This window comes from Mus caroli, chromosome 19, assembly GCF_900094665.2.
Source record: "Mus caroli chromosome 19, CAROLI_EIJ_v1.1, whole genome shotgun sequence".
Lineage (NCBI taxonomy): Eukaryota > Metazoa > Chordata > Mammalia > Rodentia > Muridae > Mus > Mus caroli.
Genome location: NC_034588.1, coordinates 129334 through 154383, shown reverse-complemented (window position 1 = coordinate 154383; position 25050 = coordinate 129334). Strand labels below are relative to the sequence as shown.

The 25050-nt window shown below is 48.7% G+C and overlaps 2 protein-coding genes across 4 annotated transcripts in view; both read right to left on the bottom strand.

Annotated features, from left to right (window-relative positions):
* Nucleotides 1-165: 165 nt before the first annotated feature.
* Tesmin (testis expressed metallothionein like protein) lies at nt 166-19037 on the bottom strand. The gene is made up of 9 exons (XM_021151274.1): nt 18566-19037; nt 15535-15693; nt 13935-14055; nt 12202-12275; nt 11156-11247; nt 5654-5744; nt 3851-3988; nt 2851-3026; nt 166-1035 (listed from the first exon to the last, which is right to left on the bottom strand). Exons 1-9 carry the CDS (start codon nt 18947-18949, stop codon nt 843-845), a joined length of 1428 nt encoding a protein of 475 aa, XP_021006933.1. The 5' UTR covers nt 18950-19037; the 3' UTR covers nt 166-842.
* A 3145-nt stretch (nt 19038-22182) lies between these two features.
* Nucleotides 22183-25050, bottom strand: part of Cpt1a (carnitine palmitoyltransferase 1A) — a 59767-nt gene continuing 56899 nt past the window's right edge. For all 3 annotated transcript variants that reach the window (XM_021151271.1, XM_021151273.1, XM_029472727.1), the window contains exon 19: nt 22183-24170. In XM_021151271.1, coding sequence (XP_021006930.1) covers nt 24084-24170 — 87 coding nt within the window. In that variant the 3' untranslated portion in view covers nt 22183-24083. The remainder of the gene's footprint in view (nt 24171-25050) is intronic.

Genomic DNA, 25050 nt, shown 5'->3' with positions numbered 1-25050 from the left:
TCTCACAGCCAGCCTTCAGCCAGGGTCAGTTTCCTAACTCTCCAAGTGATGAGGTGGCAGTGCTGTTAGACTCATGAACCTTTCCCATAGACTCAAGGAAGGACGGAGTCTCTGTGGAGTCCAGAATGGGTACTGAGACAAATATATTTTCAGCTACCAACCAACTGGGAATCTGGAAAAGTTTATTCTCACAACAAAACACAAAGTGTGGGCATAATAAGCCACCTCACCTTCTGGTGTCTGAGGTCACTGTGACTGGTCAGCAGGTGACCGTGCAGCAATAATTATGGAGAAGAGGGTTGGACAAGAGACAAGTTTTCTCACTTCAAGCAGAAATACAGGGGAAAAAAAACCGCAAAAAATCCAAACAAACCCAGCTCTAACCCGACCCCCCTCCTACATCTCCTGTCACAGGCCTGGCCTGGAAGTCCCCTGATGGCCACCTGACTTGTATGTGATTTGGGCAGAGTCCACCTGAAGAAGAGCCTAGCTCTCTAACTGGAGGCTGGCTCATAATAACTTGAATGGAGGTACTACTAAGCAATTTGAAAGCAAACATATAACAAGCAGAAAATCACCCTCTTTTTATGCAGGGCAGGGAGTCCCCAGAGGGCCTCCCCAGGGACAGGAGGGCCAGTGTCCATCCCCAGGGTGGCTCTGCCTGCTTGCATTTTAGGATACCTTGAGTAGGCTGGCCAGTACCATGCAGATCACTCAGACCTCACAGCTGACCTGGCCATGGTGCGGGGCCTCTGCTCCTCCCTGGGCACCAGCTTCCTCAGTGCAGACTCCCAGGGCTGAGGCTTGCCGCAGGTATTCATTCCCCTTTACCAGCTTGCACGCTACTCAATCTTCAGCCCCTTGGACTTGAACTCGATGTGGAGAATCTGTGACAGGCACCTTCCAAACTCCTCCAGAACCATCTGCTCAGCCAAGCTTGGGGAACAGCGCTCCTGCTCCGCCTCCTCACCCTGGGCCAGCAGGCAGGCACATGTGGCCTCCACTACTTCCCAGGAGATACAGGAGAAGGCCTGCCTGGGGAGAGACACAACTACTCAGGGGCACCCAATCACTCTAGTCGACGGCTCTGTAGAGAGGTTACCTACATCACCTCCCCCCTCAAGGCCCAGGAAACATCTCAGAAGACCTCTACAGGACTGGATCTTTACATACCCTAGAACGGATGGGGGAGGGGCTCATGAGGCCCCAGCCCTCTCTCAGGAAAGCTTGGTAGCTAATGGATGCTGGGGTAAACTGCCCATGCCCTAGTAAATAACTACCCCATGCACAGATGAGAAGCCCTAAGTAAACAGAAAAAGTCACATGCACACACACACACAAACAACAAAGGAGGAGAAAGGAAAAACCAGAGAGGAGGAGGAGGGTGAGTTTGGGAGAGTTATCAGAGGGATTGAGCTGAGGAAGAGCTAGTAAGAAGGGGACTATGATCACAACACATAGTACATGCGCATGAAATTGCTGGGTAGGGGAAGGAGCTATGTATGTCCCTTTCTGGTAATAAAATGGGTTTTATTTGAGCAGAGCCCACTGGCCCATCATGCCTGTGACCCAGTTTGGGCTAGAGGGAGAGATACTGGCAGCACATCAGAAGTAAATAAATAAATAGAAGACAGCATGAGGCTGTGCTTTGAGGAGCAGCATTCATCACCTGGCAGAGTCTAAATGTCTCAGTGTAAGGCTATTGCTAGACCCAGAGGCTCATGTGCTTTGGTGGCAAACCCACAGGTCACACAAGGCTTGGCAATGGAGGACTGACTCCCAGATAGTGTACAGATGCCCTCAGTTCCCTGCATAAGTCAGGAGATGAGAGCTGGCAGTGTGACAGCCAGAGTGGGGGTCTGCTTGTCCTATTTGCAGGATACCAGGAACTGCAAAGTACCACGTGGCTCTGAGATTCTCCTGTTATACCTGTGGGCATATCATGAGGACATCTCACCCTGGGAACCCCAAAGAAGTCTGGCCTGGGCTGGGCTTTTTAGGACTTGGCATTTCCTCTCTGAGCTCTGGAGCAAGGATGCTTACCCAGCCAGCCATGAGCAGGGCTCACTTTCAAACAACCTTGGAGAAGGCTAGCCCAGGATGGGGAGAGCATCACGGAGGATGCAGGCTTGGTGGGAGCATTTCTCTCCTCTCTAACTGAATAAGCCTGGGTTTGGCTTTGCAAAATGAAGTTGGTTCATTTGTGACATTCCAATGACTAACTGCTCAGCACTTAAAAGGAATGTTCTTCCTTTGGTTGGTTAGGTTTTGGGTGTGTGTGTGCTTTTGTGCACATGTGTAGTGTATGATAGCTGTGTATGGATGTGTGTAATTGCATGCAAGTGTGTGAAGGCTAGTGGTTGACACTAGGTGTCTTCCTTGATGGTTCTTCTAGCTTATATTTTGAGATAAATATATATAATTGAGTCTTTGGGATTACAGGTACCTGCCCACCCACCCATGCTTCACTCTCAGGCTTGCAAAGCAAGGCTTTACCATTGAGTGGCTTCCCCAGATGGTCCTCTGTACGATAAGAGTCATTCATTGACCTGGAGCTCATCAATTGGCTTACCTGGCTAGCCAGTGGGCCCCAGGGATCCTGTCTCCATTCCCAGTACTGGGATCACTGGCATAGGCCATCAAGCCTGACGTTTTATATGGGAGCTAAGATTTGAACTCCTGTCCTCATGATTATAGAACAGGCTACCTTAACCACAGTAGCCACCTTGCACACTGGGTTTCCATCTTCCTGTCCCTCCTGTGCCCTGTAGCCCTAAAATTCCAGCTAGTGCAGATGTGGTTTCTAAGCCTCCCTCAGAACCACCCCACCTAACTGTTCAGAGCACTTACCTATTTTTTCTCAGTTTTGGAGGTCCTGAGAACTTGGCTGGGGACAAATGGTGGCTGCTCTCAAAGTCCCCAGGCTCCATGTAGTGGGGTGTGCTCATCAGCATTTTTCGTTCTGGACTTTCTTCATAGTTTTTGCAAGCAATGCATTTGCAAATGGAAGAACACATGATTTTGGCCTGATGATAAAAAATGCTTTGATGAAATCAGGGTTTCCACACAAGCCACCCAGCACTCACATCTGCTTGATAAGATTAGTTCATATTAACACTAGAGCCTGTTCACCAGGGAAGGAAGCAGGAGGCATGGCAGCATTAGTGAATGGCCATGATCCAAGTGCTCTAGAGGTGGAGGCAGGAGACATAGATTCAAGGTCAGCATCCTTGGCTAGGGATCATGTTCTAGGCCAGCCTCAACTACATGAGACCTGACTATAAAAACAAAATTGTGTCTTAGTTTTGTTTCTTGATGCTGTGGTAAAATACCTTGAACAAAAGCAACTCAGAGGAGAAATAGCTCACTTCAGCACACAGATCAAGGCTACAGTTCAGCATGGAGAGGAAGTCAAAAAGATAGGCACTTGAAGCAGCTGGGATTCACAATCAGGAAGCAAGGAGTGAGGAATACTGCTGCTGCTGCTGCTGCTGCTGCTGCTGCGCTCCCTCTCTCCACGTACACAGTCCAGGAATGAAGCTAGGGAATGGTGCTGCCCCTAATGGGCAGGTCTTTCTTCCACCTCAAGATAATCCCCATAGCACACACATCCAGAGGACTGTTTCCCAGGTGGCTCTAGACCCTGCCAAGGTGACAGTTAAGTCTGACCAAGACATCCCTTAAAGGCCTGCTTTCCAGTGGCTCTAGACCCTGCCAAGTTGACAGCACCCTATCATCACATGGGGAAGGATGGACAGGGATTGCGCATCCCTTTTTACATTACAGCAAACGTCTTCTAACCATAAAGCTACTTGGATGTCTCTGCTTATTCCAGGAAGCTGGCACTTGCCTCATAGCACTCACAGTAGTTCTTCAGGCAGCCTGAGCGCTTACAGTTGCACCCTTTGTTGTGTCGAAGTTTAGTAGCTCCCAGCCGGCCTTTCCCCATTTTTGGTTGGAAAGCTTCAGGATTTCTATCAAGACACGCCTAAGAGAGAACATGAAAACCATCAGGAGCTGCATGGGAGCCAGAAGCAAGGCTCTGTGCAAGGGAAGACCATGCAGGGGAAGCCACTGAGGGAGCTAGGGCCTCAGGACATGACAGAGGCCTTGAGGCTTCTGTGCAGCTATGCCTCACCTCACAGAGAACTGTGTTGGTGGCTGGGTTCTAGAAGCACGGAGTCCCTTCTCTGCATTTGATAGCTCACCATATGTGTACTCTAGGGAATAGTACATAGTAATGATGTAAAGAAAGCCAGGGTGCCCTCCAGTATGCCTTGCACTTTTGCCTGAGGCAGGTGAGGCCATGGCATAGCAAACTGCTCACACCAGCACCTAGCCATCTTTCTCTCTGATGCATACTGTCTTTCATTTCATCCTGTTGGCAAACTTTGGAGCTTTAAAACTGTAGGGGTGTCTGGTAGACAGTGTGTTCATGGCCCAAAACAAGGGCAAGGCTAGCATGACTTCTTCTACTGGAAGGGACCACTAGTCTCTCCCTATGGTGTGTGGCATCTGTATTCACCTAGCTAGCAGATGTGCCACTCCACCACTGATGAGCTGTCGGCTTGTGGCAGGTTTTGTCTGTTATGAACCAAGCTGCCGGGAACTTGCTTGGCAAGTTCCTCCAGCTTCCATTGGCTATGTGTTAGGGAGGAACAAGTTGGGTGACATCTAGGCAAACATTTAGCTGTCAGAGTGTCTCCTAATCATTTCTCAGAGTAGTGCTTTATCAAGCCATGTTCCCATCCCTGTCACATGAGAATCCTGATCTCACACAGACCACTGCACTCACTGCTACATAAAAAGAACAACCAAGTGCTGTGAAGCTCAGGGCCATGGCCTTCTTTCTTGTCCTCTGGGTCTGGCCAGATCTGAATTGGTAAGATACTGCTAAGTGATATATCTGCAACTCAAGAGGAGGAAATAAACTGTTCTAGAGAGGGAGATAAAAGGCAGACTGGGGGGCTGGAGAGATGGCTCAGTGGGTAAGAGCACCCGACTGCTCTTCCGAAGGTCCGGAGTTCAAATCCCAGCAACCACATGGTGGTTCACAACCATCTGTAAGGAGATCTGACTCCCTCTTTTGGAATGTCTGAAGACAGCTACAGTGTACTTACATATAAATAAATAAATCTTAAAAAAAAAAAAAGGCAGACTGACCAAGGCTCGGGGTCATTTCTGCTCCACTGAACAGGATACCCTCCAGCCTTAGCTGATGCTCTTTAGGGCCCTGGAAGTGTCTCTGGAGAAGTTGCCAGGCCCAGCCTAGCTATCCCTCCCATCCCCTGGTCCTTGTGCCCATAGGAAGGCATATATACAGCCGGCAGCTGACTTGAGAAAGCTTAGATCTTGTACCTGAAACTAAAGGAATGGAAGTTTAGAGACTGTGAGGTCTAACCAAGTGCTTCCCACCCTCAGGGGATACACTGTACCTCCCGACAGGGCACAGTCCAACCATAGTTATGAACCTAGAGCTGAGACAGACTATGCTCTTCAGTCAGAGCTTCCCAGACTCTGCTGCAGGCCTGAAGTGCCCAAGTCTGCTGTATCACTACAGTCTTGGTCACTGTGCCTGTCTACACTTCTGCCTGAATTGGGCTCTGGAGAGCATTCACAGACAATACTGGCAATGCTCTGCCAAGTGCATTACCTTAATGGCTTTGAAGCGCTCGAGCTCATGGCGCAGGTTGTTGCAGCTGCAGCTGTTGCAGAAGTCCCCGCTGGAGAAGCAGTCACAGTACCTGTGAGGGAGAGCTCACTGAGTTGTGCACAGGCAGCCTGAGGTGAGAGCATGCATACAAGGACAGGTGACTTAGTTTAGGGGTTTCCTTTGGACTTTTTAAATGAACATTAGAATTGGAAGCAGGGGTGTGATGTCTTCTAACACAGAAGACAGACAAACCAGTACAGCCACCAGCTTTCTAAGGCACTTTGAAGCAGTACCAGTTCCTGGAAGACATGCTGCCCACTGTCGCTCCATGGCTCTCTGCTCTCCTCTACTCTCCCTGGCACAGCAGCAAGTAGATCCCAGGCTATTTCCACCAAGCTGTCACCACAGCTTCTTCTGGGCAGCACTGCTCTCCTCGACCAATAGTCCTGATCCGTCAAGTCACGTTGGCATAGCAACATCAGTGGCAGCAGGGAGAAACTCAGCATGGCACTCCCGCTGCTCTCAGGCTCTGTACCATGAGCATCTAGGGATTATGGTACAAGGTACAGGCATCCTCTGCCATCAGTCTACTTCCACTGTTGGCTGGGAAACCTCATGGACAGACACTACCACTTGAATGTTGTGTTCCCTTTGTCAGTGAAGTATCAGTGAACACCGAATGGTGTGCAACAGCTGTCACCTCTAGGTATACATTACTCCAGGGTGGCTGATAGCAATGCTTTCTGGGTCATCCAGCCCCAGTTATTATGGAGAGGTAAAAACGGTGTTCGAGGACCTGCCTGTGACGCTCTGTGCCATGTTTCCTTCAGAAGCAGCAGACCTTACTGGTTGAAACTTTTTGTTGTCCAACTTGGGAACCACAGCCCCAGGGGAAGTGAAGTCACTCCCCAAAGTGCCAAGCCACAAATAATTCCTTCACCTAACTCCTCACTGGTAAACTTCACAGGAAAATGCAGCCACAGGACACAAAGTGAGCAGGTGAGCAGGAACTCCAGAAAGTAAGAGAGATTCAGACAAGCTGGAGCCTTGTATGTCAGTGCTGTGAGTTCCAGACTCCAAATGACCCAGTCTGCTAACATGAGCAAGGAGGAGTACAGGCCTATCACCCCAACTCTCAGGAGAGCGAGGTAGGAGGATCAGGAGTTCAAAGCCAGCTTGAGCTGCATGAGACCCTGTCTCAAAACACTGCCAGGCCAGACACTCCCAGTACTTAGAGACAGAGGCAGGTGGATCTCTGTGAGCTCTAGGCTGGCATAGTCTACATGGTGAGTTCCAGAACAGACAGGGCTACAGGAATACCCCGTTTCAAATTCTATAAAACCAAACCACCGAACCCCAAAAAACCTGCTCTGAAAACTATTTACAGTCATTGTGCAAACTGATTTCAATTTTGGAGTGTGCCCCATCAAGGAAGATACCCTCAGCCCAGTGAGAAGCCCCTTCCTGTTCTGTGAAATGATGGGGTAAAGACTATTGAGGTTGGCATGGCTGCTCATCCAAACTGCTGCCACAGAAGTGAGCCTCACACGAGGAGACAACCCTGGGTACATTATGAAGTAAAGCACTGCTCCAGCATATTTATAAGGAACTCAGGCCTCCATTACAGTCCACCTCTTGACCCCCACATCACATCCTATCTGAAGCTGTGCCCACCTAGCTTCTGTCCTCACCCTCACTTTTAGGGTTCCAGCCCAGAGAGGGCCACATCAGGCCAGACTCAATCCAATGTTTGCAGGCAACACCAGCCTTCAGTATTATTTTGTAAAAGAAGTACCTCACTCATAACCTGTGCTAACCTCATACCCACTCTGTAGCCCAAGATATCCTCAAAACTGTGGCAATTCTGTCTCAGTCTCCCAAGTATGGGGCTCTGCCTGTAAGCCCCATCCCCAGCTTCCAGCAGTGTTTTCAGTTTTGCTCTGGGTAAAAGTATAGAAACCACTGCTGTCCCTACCCCATAGTGGACCTCCATCAGCAGGAGCTCTGCAGTGAAAAGATCATGAAGGTGCAGCCATCAACGTCAGCCCATGTTCACTGTACAGCTTGCCCTGATTCCCCACCCTTTTCCCTGAGACTTCTGGGAGGGAGGCTCCGCATCCTGGGGACAGAATTATTTAGAGAAAAATTCAATATGGATCATGTCAATCACCAGACCTTTAGAGACCGAGTGTGAGGGTGCCACATCACAGAAGAGGCAGAGGACACCGACCAAACCATGGCACGGAAGACTGCATACTTGGTGTCACACCTGAAGTCACCCGGCCAGTCACCTAGCATGACCTTGCCTGCTGGTCTGGGCAAAGTATCGGACCATGACTTTGGAGTGCTAGCTGGGGCTGCAGCTGGCCTACACTGCACTGATCATCCAGCCTGAGGACCCTCATCTTGGAAGGAAAGCATTTAATTTCAGGTCAGGGATTTGGTGCAGGTACATGGCTCTTTAGACTTTGTGTCCTGTGAGCTCAGAGTTACTCTACAAAGATTAAAAAGGAAAATGTCTTCAGATGGCTGGTCTTGAAAAAGAACCCTGAATGTTTACATGTGTACATAGTAGATGGTGACCATGAGAGGGGAAGACACATGGAAGTAGAAGGGGACCACCAAGAGGAAAGTGGGGGGACAGCGGAGAGCAGTGGTAAAGAGTAAGAATACAGTGTTATGTGTGTGAAAATGACACAGCAAAGCCCATTAGTTTGTATGCTAGCTAAAAATAAAACTAAAAATACAATAAAAGGAGAATGAGCTCTAAAAGCTGGACAGGCAGCAGCTACTAATAAGTGCTTCTAAACACATCCAGTGTAAGATGGGGCGGGGAGGGAGGCTGTCAGGTCAGCGAGGGTGGTTCCCATAGCCACCTACTATTTTGCAGTCTTCCCAAGGCTCCACCTCTGAGCTTAGGCCTCTTTTGCTCTAAGTGGGATTTCCCACCAAATCTGAACACTACAAAGTGGGCATCACAGAGCTACAGACAGGAGCTGGAGAGATGGCTCAGTAGTTAAAGTGCTTGTCATCCAAGCATGCGGACCTGAGTTCCAACCCCAGATCCCACACAAAAAGCTGGGCTGGGTGTGCTGCTACACTCCTGTAACCTAGCACGGGGACGGGGACGAGTGAATTCCTGGCCTCACTGACCACATTGACCAGCTAGTTTGTGTGTCTTCCTTTACTGTGTTCCACCTGATTTGTTTAAAGTATTTGATGTGTATCTCAGTGTAGATTACATGTATCATGCGCATGGAATACCCATGGAGGCCAGAAGACAGCACCAAATCCTCTGGAGCTAGAGTTACAGCAGTTGTCATCTGCCTGGTGTGGGTCCTGGGAACAGAAGCCAGATCCGTATGCAAGAACTGCACATGTTCTTAACTTAACCACTGAGCCATCACTCCAGCCTTTACATTATTTATTATTATTATTATTGTTATTATTATTATTTTGAGACAGAGTCTCCTATTGCTCTAGAGTTTGCCAATCAGGAAAACTGGCTGGTCAGAAAGACCCAGAGATACTTCTGTTCTCACCCTCAGTAGACACCACCATGCCCTGGCATGTTATGTGGGGTCCAGGAATGGAACTCAGATCTTTATGCTTGCACAAGACTGACAACAGCCTTCTCCCCAGCCCTGGCAGTGGGTTTCCTACGGTTGAAGGAATGTGTTGATGCATACTGTGAGCAAAGACAGGCCACTAGGAATAAATGGAGCATAGGAGAAACAAACCGTTTCCTGGGCTTGAAATTACTGGGAAAGGCTTCTGTGGCTTTGACAGTGTCTGACTATTGTCCTAGTGGGGCCAAAAGGCCTGCCAAGATCTGGATAACCTCACCTCTGCAGGGTACCACAAATGAGCCATGCCTTTGAAGATGCCAACCACCAGCTAATCTCATCATAACAATTGGTTATGTTACACAAGTGATAACATCACCCATAGGGCAAGATTCACATACATGACCTGGCAAGGTGATCTGAGTGCTAAAGCCAATCAACAAGTGTTATCTCGGAGTTCTAGAATATAGTAACAAAAGGTGGATAAGTTAGCCAATCAGCACCAGGCTCTGGGACTGGACCAAGCCACATATTTATCCTTCAGGCCCCAGGGAGCTGCTTCTCTGTCCTCTAACAGGAACAGTTATGGGTGAGAGTTTCCTTTTGATCTCTCAGATCTGGTTGACTATGAAGTCAAGAGGCTGAGGAGCATGTGAAGAGGAGAGGATGGTGGGTTACTTCAGACTGCAAATTCCCATAGTGAAGCTACCAGGCCCAGATCTTCACACTGTACCCACCCTCCAGTCAGGACACCTGCAGGGCTGGTTCAGACAATGGTCTGGTCATTACCACAGCAGAACAATAAGCTCAAAGCTCAGGTGTTTCTTGGTGCATTCTCTATGAAAGAAAAAGCTTTTGGGCCCTGTAGAATTTTATTTAAAAAAATTCAGACAGTATGTGTGAGAGAGTGATGATCACGAGAGAAGGACAAACTACACTGCAGACACATTGCTCCTTTGGACAGCATACCGGCTGCTGCAGTGGAACTCCACAGAGCTGTGACTGTGAGCCAGCATCTGCTACTATTCTGGACATGACAGAGCATGGGGTGGTGTCTCCTGATCACAACAAAGGTGTGGTGAGCCTTTCACATGGCCTGTAATACCCCCAGGTCCCCTGCACAGCCTTGATGCTATCAGCAGCAGCTGCAAGCTGCAGAAGCCATCTTGTTTCTTCTTCCAGTATAAACAGCTACCAAAGGATGATCAATGAGAATGCCACAAATCCAGGTACACTATGCTCACAGAGGAAAGTAAGAACCCATCCTGTCTCATTCTAGATCATTTGAGGAAAATCATCAGCTAACTATGCATAGCATTGCCCCAAATGTGCTACAACCAAAGCCTCAGGTGCCACTGACTTGAGCCTAACACATTAAAACTGTCTGTATCCCTTGTCTCACACTTGCCAATAACAGCACAGGCTCAGAGCACAGCTAACACACGGTGACCTAACAGTTCTTACCAGGGTGCTCAGTTTAATCAGCTGCAGCATACACATGGCATTAAAGTGGACAGAGTGGACCTGGGTAAGTGCACCTCATGCCCACCTGAGACTATGGACATGTGCCACAAAGTGTGTGCCAGGGACACAGAGGCAGCGCTGCAACCCCTCACTAGCCACATAAGCAGCTGCCACTATGTGACCTGCACTGAAAGAGGAGACAGTGTGGCACTACCCACCTGAGTGTACACCAAGACAGAGCTACAACTATGGATCATGGAACACACATGGGGTAGCAGAGAGTAGAGGGGAAGCCAGGGCCTACCACTAATGTACCCACAGGAAGGTCAGTGATCTTGCTCTGGGGGCAGGGACAGGATGACTACTGATGTTCCAGCAGAGTTCATTTTACAGTGCAGCAAGAAGAGCAGCTTACACAGCAGCATCTTAGATGCTTGCATCACAGGCAGTGTCTTCTGACTTTAATCCTTACCCAGACAGAGTTATTTTGGGTGGCCCTTGCAGAGCAGGACCAGAGGGAAAGGCAGGCCCGTTGACAGATGATGGGAGAGCTCCATTATCAACCTGATGGAGGCAAACAAGAATGGTCTCTTCAGAGTGTGTGTGAAGTGCCAGCAGCAGCCCCTACAGGTTGGTGTCACAATCACATGGCTAGGCCTCATGACCTCTGCAGTCCACTGATATTGAACCTATAGACTGAGACCATCTTGTAGCTATTCCCATGTGTGGGGCCAAGGGCCCCATGGGTACAGAGTCTCTAACCATGGGGATGGAGAGAACAGTCAGGGTGGGGTAGGGTCTAGGGCCAGCAAGGACAAGCTAGGGAGCAGTGCATACAGCTGTCACTTAGGGAGACACTGTCATGGAATACTTTGTGTCCCTAAACCAGTAGTTGAAAATACAATCAGTTACAAATGTCCATTCCTGAACAAAAGAGACTCGGACATCTGAAGTCTCACTGGCAAATATTGCTGTTTTTTTTTTTTTTCTTTTTCAGACTTTCCAGTTGGACTCTATCTTTCTACTCACATCTTGTCTACCCTGACCCCCTCCCAAAAAAATCCCTGCTGCAACACTCAGGAGGGTGTCCTCTATTCCCTCTCCACACCATTGCTATCTCATCTGACTTAGAATTTGTTCAGGCAGAGGGCCAGCAATGGTGACATAAGGGATTCCTGGCTAATGCTTGGACTGTTGTCTTTCCCACAGCCTCATGTCCCTATGTATGGTCTTCCATCCAGGGTCTGACACAGGTGTGAAAGGACGAGTACTCAGTAAACATTTCACTATTGATTTTCATAGAGTTAAGACAGGTTCTATGTAACCTGGGCTGATCTTAAGCTTGCTAAACAGATGAGGATGACCTTGAACTCCTGAGCCTCCCACCTCCACTTTCCACTGTTGAGATTATGGACATGCCTGCCTCTCACTGCTAACTACATAACCTGAGGAGACACAAGTGCAGTGACTGGCATGCCACAAGGTGAGATCAAGTGTGCTTTTGTACTGAATACTCACCTGTGTGATGAGATTTAACTTCGCTGGTACTGGCAGAAGTCTTCCCACTAAAGTTGTCATTGGCTTAGGGAGCTCTGTAGGAAAACACTTGACATTAACTGACAGCAGACACTGAATTGTGTAGGTCTGCCATGGGCAAGGCTATTTAAACTTACCCTGATCTTAGTCTTTTTGTTTTTAATTTTCTTTATACATATGTGCACATGTGTGGGTATATGTCATGTGTGTGCAGACACCCAGAGGCCAGAAGGTGTCTGATCCCTTGGATCAGTGGTTACAGGCAGTTTGTGAGCCACGTGAAGTGGATGTTGGGAGCTGGGGCCGCCAGATGAACAGCAAGCGCTCTTGACTGCTAAGCCATTTTTCTAGCCCCTTGTTTTTAGACAGGGTCTCATAAAGTTGGAGCTTACCTCACTGTGTATGTACTCCTTGAGTGGCACAGGGAGGTACCATCCCTCTTGGTTTTGTGATTTTTTTTCTATAGTTCCTTTTGGGCCAAAGTTCTTTTAAACTTTTTATTTTATTTTATCTTATTTTGCTATTTTTTCATCATAAAGCTGCTTGGCCTGAGCATTACAGAGGTCTACAATACTGAAAATGTTAGTACCCGGCTTCTAAAACTGTGGGCCAAGATACCCGTACATGACCCAGCAAATTTCCTGACTACCTTGAGGCACTTTATATTTTCAATGAAAGCCTAACAACAACTGTTGGATACCACATCTAGGACTTTTAATCTATACATCTGCTTTTCTTGCATTGCCCTAAGTTGTTAGGATATCACTCTCTAGAGGAAGCCACTTGTACTTTAGCCCAAAGGCTCCATCAGGTAACTTCCCTGGAGACTGGTATATCCTCCTCTTCCTCCCTGCAGCCTTCTGGTATGCACCTATTTCCTGCTCTGGTCCTCTGTATCCTTCAGTAAGAGAAAGACTGGAGACCATAGATGTGCTACAAGTAGCAGGAAGCAACAACTGGGAAAGAGTCTCAATTCCTCCACAAGCACATTAATCTTTCACTAAGCACTCATCAGCTTTGAAGTGTAGATCAGGCCTTTTGGGGTCATTTGTCAATTATTGTGTCCATGTGAGGAGTTGGGTAAGTGACTGTCAAATAGTCACTGGAGAGCCAGCTTGGAACTCCTGAGGGTAAAGCAGAGGGACTACCCTTATTGATCACACAAACTGTTTCTATTAAAATGCCAATAATTTAGAACACATTTGATAATGTTTCAGGCAAGCCACATCTGCCCCTGCCTAGAGGGACGAAGCAGAGCCAGACTGATGAGAAATGTCACTTACTAGAAGGCAAGCCAGTGGAGGAAGCCAGACAAGAGAGAGTCGCTTGACACAATGTGGAAAGATTAGGCTGTGGTCAGCTGTTTCATTCCACTCTGACCGCTATTGTGCAGGTTTGCTCAAGCACTCATTGGCCTGTTTTACTGTTAGTGTGTGTGTAGTGGGGACGCCTGTGTGTATGTCTGTATATGTGTTTGCATGTAGAGAATCTTTTGTGATGTTCTTCAGTTGCCAGCTACCTTTTCTCTTTTTTTCTAGGCAGGGTCTCTCATTGGTCTGAACTCACCAAGTAGCCTGGGCTGGCTGGCCAACTACTGACAGGGCTTCCTCCTCCCTCCTCTTGTCCTTGGACATGAGCCTAACAGGCTCAGTTACTGCCCCATTCCTCACCACCTCCAGTGTGAGTGGCCCAGAAAAGCCTTTGCACTGTGGTACCTGACTGAGGGAAACTGCTCTGGTCATCGTACTGAGGAAGCACATGGAGCGCTTTGAGCTCCCTCGCACCACAGTTGTCTATGCAGAGCATCTGTGCACCTCCTTTCAGCTGACAAATCACCTGAAATGACATGGTGAAGAGGGCAGATGACTCCAGCTCAGAGCAGGAACAGACTGACATCTGAGATGTTCCCGGGGTCTAAATTGGGGGAAGGAGGTGGGTATTTTCCCCATGTCTTCCTCTACACTAACTGCTGCTCCCTAGCCTAACCCCATGTATTCCTGGGACGTATCCACATACTCATAGGTTGCTCCGGCATCCTCTGAAGGACTTGGCTATGAACTGAGATTTCTTCCTGATGTCCACAACCTAGTGGACAGGGATCTGCCTGCCCCCTAAACCTCAATTACCTCTGAGACCTCTGGGGGCTAAGCACATCTGTAGAATTAACTTTAATTTGCTGTGTGTTCTTCCCTGCTGCAGAGCCAGGTTATTATCTAACAGGTGATCTTGTGGATTTTTTATGCCTGTTGTTTTATTTCCTATAAATACAGTTAAGAAGGATGACTAGAAACTCCTAAGAAACTATGTTGAACTCATGGGGCCTGACTAACACTGCCAGACCCCATGTGGGTTTGAGCACTCAGCCTCAGCAAGCCCATCAGAGCCAGCAGTCCAGCACTGATGGAGGGAGTGCCCTGCACACCCAGCAGTTCCAGGGTGTGTGCTGTGGAGACTGTCCGGAGAACTCAATCAACTAGGCAAAAGGACAGAAGTCATCTGAATAACACCATGAACCTGCTACAAGAAGAAAAGTAGGTTCCAGGGCAGAGATCACCGGCAGAGACCAGTGGCCCGCACAGCTCTATTCAGAGGACTATGTAGCCACGTTGAGGCATACACTAAAATGGGAACCGCCTAAACTGATGCCCAGGCTTTGGGCTCCACAGCCCAGGAAGAGATGGGAGATGTCACCCTACAGTGTGGAAGGAGTCAGAGTCCTTTTCCTATGGCTTCTCAAAGGTCCTGGGAAGCTCTGCCATCAAAACCTGTGAGTCCAAATAAGTCTCAGACACAGATGGGTACTAGTATTTACACCCAAAAGACAGATTTCACAAGGACATTATTTCAAGTGTTTCTGGGGCAGCCTTATCTGGAGTGGCTCTGAGGCCATGCTGCTTGTGGAGCCCAAGCTGGGCTGAAGTGCTAATGAGCTAATGAGTGTCTGCAGAGCACTTCCAGAAGCACACCACACCACACCCAGGGCTGAGACAGCCCCGAGGCATCTGTAATCTAAGACAGACTAGACTGCCTGAGGGGTTGAGATAAGGAAATGACATCACACAGGAACAGTCCCTGGAGGTGGCCATTACACCTTTGCAACCTGGAAGCTGGCAGAAGGTTGGGCCTATGCCCTGAAGGTATAAAAACACAGCCTTGAAGAAACCATCAGTCCAAACCCTAGGGTGGACTGTCCCCACCTCAGTTCCTAACACTACACAGATAGCAGCAGACAGCATTACTTATGGTGAACAGCAGGGGCAGGCAGGGATCTTGGACTGGCTGAGTGATGCCTTTTTTTTTTTTTTTCATAGTTACCACGGGGCTGGAGTCTTTCTTCCGAGGGCAGCTGGAGGCCTCCTCTGCCTCCTGGGATGATGGGAACTTGCAGCAGGATTCCTGAGCCAGAGGGGCCTGGAAAGCTGCGTCTTCAGGGCTGCTGCCTGGCACACTACCACCTGCTTCTTTGATTTCAACCTGGAAAAGCAGTGGTCACATTAGAGGATACAGACATGGAGTGAAGTGATAGCACGTGGAAGACTGACATCTAAGTCTGGGGTCAGCAGCAGAGCAAGGATTGCCCTGGCCCTCAGTCATTTTCTCCTTTGAGAAATAAAGCGAACTAGTCATCTGAGCAGCCTCAGGATGGAGAACTCTGAGGACGCCATCAGTTCCAGAGTGTGAAGAGGACAAGAGTTGGGAACATACTGAGAGCCTGCATCAGAAAGAAATAAATAGGGCTGGAGAGGTGGCTCAGTGGTTAAGACACTGGCTGCTCTTCTGAAGGTCCTGAGTTCAAGTCCCAGCAACCACATGGTGGCTCACAACCATCTGTAATGAGATCTGATGCCCTCTTCTGGAGCATCTGAAGACAGCTACAGTGTACTTACATAAATAAATAAATCTTTTAGAAAGAAAGAAAGAAAGAAAGAAAGAAAGAAAGAAAGAAAGAAAGAAAGAAAGAAAGAAAGGTAGAGAGAGAGAGAGAAAGGAAGGAAGGAAGGAAAGAAAGAAGGAAGAAAGAAAGAAAGAGGACCAGCAAGATAGCTCAGTAGGTAAGAGCACTTGCTACCAAGCCTGACAAGCCAAGTATGAACTCAAGAACACACATGGTAGAGAGAGTCAACTGTTGTAAGTTATCCTCTGACCTCTCTGACCACTGTGGAACATGCATCTACACACAGATAAATAAATCCAATTATAAAATAGATAAATAAGACAAAATTGCATTTACTAAGAAGCAATGGGATTTAAAAGCGGAAAGGTCCCAATGGTTACAAAATTTACATCAGACTTGTATGATCCAAACCTTAGAAGACAAGAAAGTACAGTTAGGTTTTGAGGAGCAGCCTTACGCAGAATTCAGATTTTACCTAAATGCAGGAAACTTACACTTTTTCTTGCTTGCTGCTTTGGGAACCTGCCAGTAGTTCATTGGAGTCTCACCGAAATGATTTCCCCCTACCCACAAACACACAACTGCTGCTAGCACCAGCAGCAGCAGCAACAAATATCAGAGCTATTCATACTACAGCAGTAGTACTTTTCCAGACTGAACCTAACTGCATGAAAATGTGTGAGGAGGGTTCCCTCAGAAAGAGCCAGGAGTGCTGGCCTGAGCCTGGGATCCTAACCCTTTTGTGGGAAAGGAGGAGCAGGCATGAAGATCATGTGTAGGTACAGAGTTCAGGACCAGCCTAGGCTACATGAGACTCTGCCTCACAAAAACAAAAAGGTCTACAAAAGGACCTGGGTTCAGTTCCCAGCACCCACATGGTGGCTCACAACTGGTGGGTGATTTGTTTCAGGGGATCTGCCACCCTCTTCTGGCCTCCTTGAGTACTGCATACTTACAAGGCCCCTACATGTAAACAAATTCACACATTAAAAAAAAAATCTTTAAAAAGTGTTTTAAAGTTTTGTCACGCTGGGTGTGGTGGCGCACACCTTTAATCCCAGCACTTGGGAGGCAGAGGCAGGCAGAATTTCTGAGTTCGAGGCCAGCCTGGTCTACAGAGTGAGTTCCAGGACAGCCAGGGCTACACAGAGAAACCATGTCTCAAAACCACCCCCAAACAAAATCAACATCACAAAACAAAACAAAACAACCCCCAAAACCCCTGAAGGGTAGTGTGTGGTTTGAGAGTNCCCCCCCCCCCCCCCACACACACACACAAAGTTTTGTCACCCAGTAATTAAACCTGGATTAAATTAGAAGAGAACCTGTCATCCACATTGGCTTATTCCCTTTCCTGTTCTTCTCATAGAGGGGAGAGGAGAGCTAGGAGGCAGAAGGTGCTGAGCCAGCTCCTGTTTAAGGTAAATCAAACTGCTGGCATTTGGAAGCACTGGAAACCAGGAGGAGGCCTCTGCCTGGGAAAGAGGCTGAGTTAGAAGGTTCCTGTGGGAAGGCTAGAGTCCCACCTTCCCTGTAAATTGAGCAGGGAACAGGATTTCTGGGTTCTGAGCTCTACTAGCTGTGATTTACTGGTGTACAAAGCCAGGCTCCTGTCATCTCCACAGAGATTTAAAACAACAAAAATTCTATGAAGGCTTACTCTAGACCTGACACACTTGACTGGATGATGAGACCAGTTTCCCAAGCAGGGTTCTTTGGGGCTGACCTGTGCCTGGTTTCCTTGAAAAGGTGGATTCCTTTCTATTGGCAAGAGAGTCGAGGTGTTGGGGATGTGGGTTAGTTGGAAGGACACTTGATTAGCCTAAGGCAGGGTGTGGTTCCCAGCATTGTATCAGCCAGGTGTGGTGGGGCTCACCTGTACTCCTAGCACTCAGGAGATAGAGGCAGGAGAATCAGAGGTTCAAGGTCATTCTAAGCTATATAGCAATTTCAAGGAATTGCTATATAGCTTAGCAATATGGTTGAGAAGCAGAATTCATCAAAACTCTGCATAGGTTTAAAGAACTGTCCCTTATCTTACAGAGGGGAGAGACCATAAACTGAAAATATCCTCAATAATGAAAGTCTTTGGTGTGAAGAAAAAAAAATCTCCCAGCCAACCCCAAACTACTAGGCTGAAAACTATCTGTAGAACACGCAAAAGGCCCTGGGTTCTATCCCTAGCCCTGCTGGGGCGGAGGTGGGGTGGAGACACAAGTCCAACAGGCCAGGAACACCCACTGTGATGGCAACAGTTATAAACTCTTCTAGTGTGGCACAGTCATCTGCAGGGGAAAAGGCTGGGCAGGGAGGTGCCACCTCCCTTGTATCCCTTGTGGTGCCTGAGCCACCCAGGGACGCCCTAACTCCCTGAGAGCCTGCTGCCCCGGGCCAGCCCGCAGGCTAGGCACGCGGAGAGACGGCGGGACGGTGGCCTCTGCTGGCGCTTACTGGGATCACGCGCACTCCTGCGCTTAGCGGCAACAGCGCGGGCCCGCGAGCACCGGGAAGTAACGACGATAGCACGTGCACGCTGTAGGCGGGAGGCGGAGCGGCGTCGTCTGAGCTGCGGAGCTCGGGCAGCCCCGGGAAGTCGCCGAGCAGGGCGGCCGGTACCTCAGCACCCGGCGGGGGGCTGAGCGCACGCAGCAACGGCTCCCCTGGCTCGGTGGCGCCCAGGTAGGCGTCGGCCAGAACGGGCAACTCATCCCGGTCGGCCGCACCGCCTGCGGGGCTCAGCGCCAGCCCGTCCGCGAACGGACGCTCTGACCCGAACAGCTCGGCGCCCAGCTCGTCTTCGGGGCCAGTCATGGCGCCGAGCAGCGCGTCCTCCATGGCCAACTGGGACCCGAGAACAGCGACACGACGCGGCCGTCCAGCTCGCCTTGCTCCTGAGAGGTTGGACGACCGTTGACCGTTAGGGAAAGGGGCGGGGCCGGTCTCTGACTAAACGGGGCGGAGCCTGGGCTGCGGTGGGTGGGGCCTCTGCCAAGATGACAGGAGCCTGGGTTGTGGTAGGTGGGAGGCTATGGTGGGCGGGGCCTTGCCATGGAGGTTGGGCTTTGGCTCTTGGCGGGCGGGGCCTGAGCATGATGGAAGGGACCTGGGCTGTGGTTGGCCGGCAAGGCTTGTAGTGCAGCCTTTCTGTATGCTTGGATGGAGGCTGGAGGGACTGGGTATCAGCCAACCTCTCCTGCCCCTAGTGGGGGAAACTGAGGCTCCCAAGGTGGCGGTTCTTTCTCTTTTTTTTAAACTTTGAGAATTTCATTGGTGAGTACTGTATTTACATCATTTTTACCCCTCCTTTTCATCTGTTTTTGTTTTTAAGTCAGAATCTCAGTAGGTAGCCTTGGCTGGCTTAGAACTCTTTACGTAGACCAAGCTGGCCTGGAACTCACAGAGCTCCACCTGCCTCTGCCTCCCAAAAATTGGGGTTAAAAACATGACTAAATACTCCAGGAAATTTGAAGCAGTGCTAGGTGGGAGGCCCCACCCACCCCTGTCAAGGCCCCGCCCTGTCTAGGCAGAGATGGCCCCGCCCCCTTCCCTAAAGGTCCAACCTCTCGGGGGCGTGGCGAAACTGAGTTAACAGGTGCTGGGAAGTGAGTTTGGGTCCTCAGCGAAAACAAGTGCTATTAACCTGTGAGTCACTTCCAGGATATTTATCTATTATTGCTCAGGCAGTACTGGAGATTGAATCTAGGGCCTCCTACATGCTGGGAACTCTGCCTTTGAACGTGTTACCTTGTCTCAGTCTCAGTAGTTGCAATTAAAGTCCTGTGCCATCAGGTTTTGCTTTCAGGGTTTTTGTTATTTACACTTAATGAGTATTTGCATGTACATTTGTGGACACACCATGGCATTAATCTGAAGGAAAGAAAAACTTTCCAGAGTGGAGAGTTGAGTCTTTCCTTCCCTGTGCGGCTTCTGGGATCAAACTCAGGTTGTCAGGCAGCACACACCTTTACCCACTAAACTATCTCATCAGCCATTTTAGCTTCTTGTTAGTCTGTTTGAGACAGGGTCTTGTCGCGTGACTCTAGTTGACCTGGTGATCACTATTTAGTCTAGGTTGGCTTCCAACTCATTTTTTACTTATATCTTTTAAAGGTAAGGTCTCATGTGGCCCAGACTTCGTTGAATTTACTATGTAATCAAAGGCAATCTTGAACTTCTCACTTTCCTGCCTCTGCCTACTGAGTGCTAGGATTATAGGTATGCACCACTATCATCAGCTTATTTAGTATGGGAATTACACCCAGGGCTTCTTGCATGCCAGGCAAGCACTCTGTAAGCTAATCCACATCCCACAGTGGGCAGCAAGAATTCCTTCGCACCTCGCCATTCCCATATCGTTGAGAAGGATTCTATACAGTGCTCTGGCAGCTTCTTCCAGTTAAAATGAGGCGAGCCCCGACTCAGTTACATACTATGAAAGTCTCTCACCAACTGTTTAAATGGAAGGTGAGGCTGACATCCTGTTGTGCACCAGACTGTCCTGTCACAACGGTTCGTATCTCCCAATGCTCTCTTGGGTCTGTGTACACATGTTCCACAGCTGTAATAAGCACACTGCATTAAGGGCTAGCCTGGGAATCCTAGTGCATTCAATCAAAAATTGCCAAGAAAGCATGGTAAGGAGTCTCAGACACCTACCCACCAGATAAACACAGACACTGGTATGTCACCAAGCTGGTCAGAATGAAGCCTGGGAACTCCACGACTGCTGCTGTCCCCAGTAGGTTGGCTAAAGCTGCCTCTGTCTTGTTATTCTTGTTGGTCACAGTTCTAACCCATGCCCATCTGGGCACTTCCTTGTGCCAGCTTCCACTTCCTACATCTGGCTCTTGTTTATTTTTACATTTTTTAAAGGTTTATTTTAGCCAGGCGGTGGTGGCACATGGCTTTAATCCCAGCACTTGGGAGGCAGAAGCAGGCGGATTTCTGAGTTTGAGGCCAGCCTGGTCTACAGAGTGAGTTCCAGGACAGCCAGGACTACACAGAGAAACCCTGTCTTGAAAAACCAAAAAAAAAAAAAAAAAAATTTATGTGAATGGATGTTTTGTCTGTCTGTATGTGCACCATGTGCATGCCTGTGTTGGAGGCCAGAAGAGGGTGTCAGATACTGTGAACTGGAGTTACATACAGGTGGTTGCAAGTTACCATGACTGCTGGGCATTGACCCCAGGTCCTCTGGAAGAGCAACAAGTGTTCTTAATTGCTATGTCCAGTTTCATGTTGTTTCATTTTAGGAGACAGGGTTTCACTATATAGATCAGGTTAGTCCGGAACTCTGTATGTAGCCTAGGTTGGCCTCATACTCATGATCTTCCTACCTTCACCTTCCTAGTCCTGGGATTCGAGGTCCATGCCATCATGCCCAGACCTCACTCGAGTTGCAATACTTAAGATCCTTCCTTCAGTTGGCTGTCTTGAAACTGGAGCTAACATCCAGAACTAGAGGCAGGGAGTTAGGTCTTTATTCTCCGTGCCTAGAGCAGATGCTTGGAAGAGCCTGATGAAGAAACTCAGTGCTGGTCTGGAGAGATGGCTCAGCAGTTAAGACACAGATGACATGAGGGCCAGAGTTCAGATACCAGCACCCCTTAACATGGTAGGTGTGCTTGTATACATGCCTAAAACCCATCACTGAAGTGGGACAGAGTCAGCACTGCTGGGGCTTCCTGGCCACTGGCATTGCCAAAAAATATAAGCTTCAGGTTCAGATACAGACCCTGTCTCAAAGAAAGGGGGTGAAGAATGCCGGACGACTCCTCTGGCCTCTGCATGTACCTGCAGCCGTATGCCAATGTGCACATGCCACACAGGCGCACACGTTACACGTTCCTAAAAAGGAAGTGTTAGCATTCACTAACATGCACTATAGTACCTCTGTGCTGCCAGGCACCCACACAGGGATGGAGGATAGATGTGGCAGTGGGCAAACTCCACTGTGTGCTGCTCCTTGGTCAAGTACATGACAGTGGTGCCTCCCACACTACAGGCTCACAGCCAGTACCTGATAGTATAACCCTGATTAGTATGACAAAGGACACAGGGACAGATGCTGTAGTAAGCGGGATTAATGTTTTATTAATGGTCAGCTATATTCGTTCACACATGCATTTCTAAGATTTATATCCAAACAGCATATGGTATTTACATGCAATGGACAGATTAGAATACCAAATTTGAACCTTGGCTGCAGTAAGACTGTTTTGTTCCACATTAAATACATAGTAGTCTTACCTCCTCCTTTGAACACTTACAGTGAAAGCCCACTCTTCTGCCTTGTAAGGAGTACAAAATTGCATTGGTAACTGCTCAGGAGCAGCAAGGACACTGGAGACCTGAGAGAGGAATGTCACACTTGGGCACTAGCAGGAATACTCCGAGTAACAGAGGTTAGCGAGTAGTCCTAACAGTGAGGTCAGGCGGCTCTGACTTACAGTTGTCTCTGCTATGTATTTATGTTGCCTTTTGTTTTTTTGTTTTAGTAGGAAAAAAAACTTTGGCCCTTGTAGGTGTGATTCTTTTTTTTTTTTTTTTCTGTATTGATGGATACTTATAAAACACGCATGAGCTGTTCAGCCAGCACCTTTCTGTACTTCTGGTCACCCCACCCCTCACTTATGTGCTACTGCTAGCACAGGAGCAGGAATCAAGCAAGGCCAAAGGGGCACTAGAAAATAAATACATGATTTAAAACACGAATAGCTAAACTTGTCAGGACAGGATGGTAACAGGTAGGGGAGGCAACTCCATTATGTTATGTTTACATTGAATACCAAATGGAGTTGCTTTAGAATTGCTTTACAGTCCATCGGATGCTGTCAAGAAAGGCATTTGGGTACAAAGCACCCATTACTTGAGACCCCCAAGTCTGTCGCCAAAATGACCTAGCCTTCTATCGAATTTGCTCTGGTTGGAATCTGACTGGGTGGGATTAGAAGATGAGCCCGTTGGTGTATCTGCCAGGATCTCTATCTCCTGGCTGCCATGACAAGGTTTTGGCTGCCTGTGTCAGTATGCCTGATTCAGTGACCAGGGTCTCACTCTCCGTGCCAATGGCTGCCACACTCTCCAGCTGGTGTCCAACTTGGTAGCCTTTGACTACCAAGCCCCTCACCTCCCTCTGTGGACACATCTATTATTTTGTCGCTTAATGGAACTGGTGGCCATGAGATTCTGCATCGCTCCCTTCACCAGGGACCTCATCTTGTAGGGTTGGGGGAAGTGCTTCCTTAGGGACATCCCTATGCAGGAATTTATGAGGGAAGCAGCATCCTCACATATCCACCCAAAGGCTTCACATGCTAAGTCTTCTCTATGGCCCCACTTGTCAATGGGCTCCCATCGTTAAGGCACTGGGTTTTGAAGGTGGCACTGAGGAGGTGGTATTCTGCTTCCAGGAAATGTGGAGTCAAATGTGGACTCCCAAAGCGATGGTGGCTGTCATTCATAGCAGAACCTTAATCCCCAGGCCTAACCATTCCATTAGTGTGTTACAGGTGTGTTAGCTAGAGCTGTTACCTCCACTGGCTCTGAAGCCACTTTCTCTTTCCACAAGGTGATGCTCGAACTGCCTGGGTGAAGTCAGGACCCTCAAGTCCCAAGTATCCACAGGGTCACCACTGAGGAAGTCTGTCACCTCCAACACATGTTGATACAACCCCCAAAATCCAGGGATTCACCAGCATTTAAATCCCTTTATCCATTAGGAGCCGATTCAAAAGACTTCGGGGGACTGTGCCCAATATTCCTGGAGCCAAGGCATCTCTGGATGTAGTAGGGTCACAAGTCACACGGTGGAGCCTACGGTTGTTCTAGGGAGACTGACGGTAAACCTTCTGGAAGGAAAACTGAGTTTTATAAGAACAATTTTCTGCCTGTCCTATGGTCAGGAGCAACACCTATTCATTTGGTTTGTATCACGAGAGTCCGTTTTCCTTCCGTGCGGCTCCGACAGTTACTTTTTGGAATTGACGGTGAGGCCAAACAAGGAGATAATGTCCACCATGGCTTGTCTCAAGTGCTTCCCAAAGCGGTGTGAGTCCTAAAAGAAAGAAGCCGAACAGCACATCAGCAGCCGGGCAAATAAATCCCAGCGCCTGCAAAACTGAGGCAGGAGCATCAACTGCAGCAAGTTCAAACCCAGCCTGGGCTATATAGCAAGACTCTTGTCTTCAAGAGCCAAATGAGAGGAGCTGGGGAGATGGCTCAGTGGACAAAGTGCTTGTGCAAGCACACACACACACACACACACACACACACACACACACACAGAGAGAGACAGAGACAGAGACGCAGAGAGACACAGAGAAACACAGAGAGACACAGAGAAGGAAAAGCTCTGGCATGCAGCAAGTCTCACTTTTGGAACCGCCCATTATCATCTGTCCCTGGGTTAGGCAAACCTAACCCAGGTTTTCTACATGGGAATGTCTTCCCATTCTCCAAGCTCTGAGGGAATTAGTGAAGGAGCAATAAAAGTACCCTGAGCACTCAGTGGGGGACAGCCAAGGGTGGCTTGCTATGTGCATGGATGGGTCACTCTGTGCTACACCCCAGGCTATCCTGAACTCTCAGTTCCTGCCTCAGCTTCCTAAGTAATGCTAGGGTTAGAGGTGTGTACCTCATGCCTGGCTTCCTGAGGACTCCGGGTCTGTGGGTGGGAGTGGGCAGCCTGGAAGATTTTGTAGCACTGGCTAGGCTGATACTGCTGAGGGCCACCATCAAAGAGGTTCCCAAGAGGCTCCCTCAGAGACTTACTCCCTACGTAAGGCCAGAACTTGCTCACGGAGTTGTTTAGGGTAGAAAGAATGACAGAAACACAGACACATTGAGATTTAAGACCACTGCTACCATCAAAGGCAGGTAAATGAAATAAATATATGTCTTTCAAATGAGTGAAATTCATCGATGTGAAACTAAGC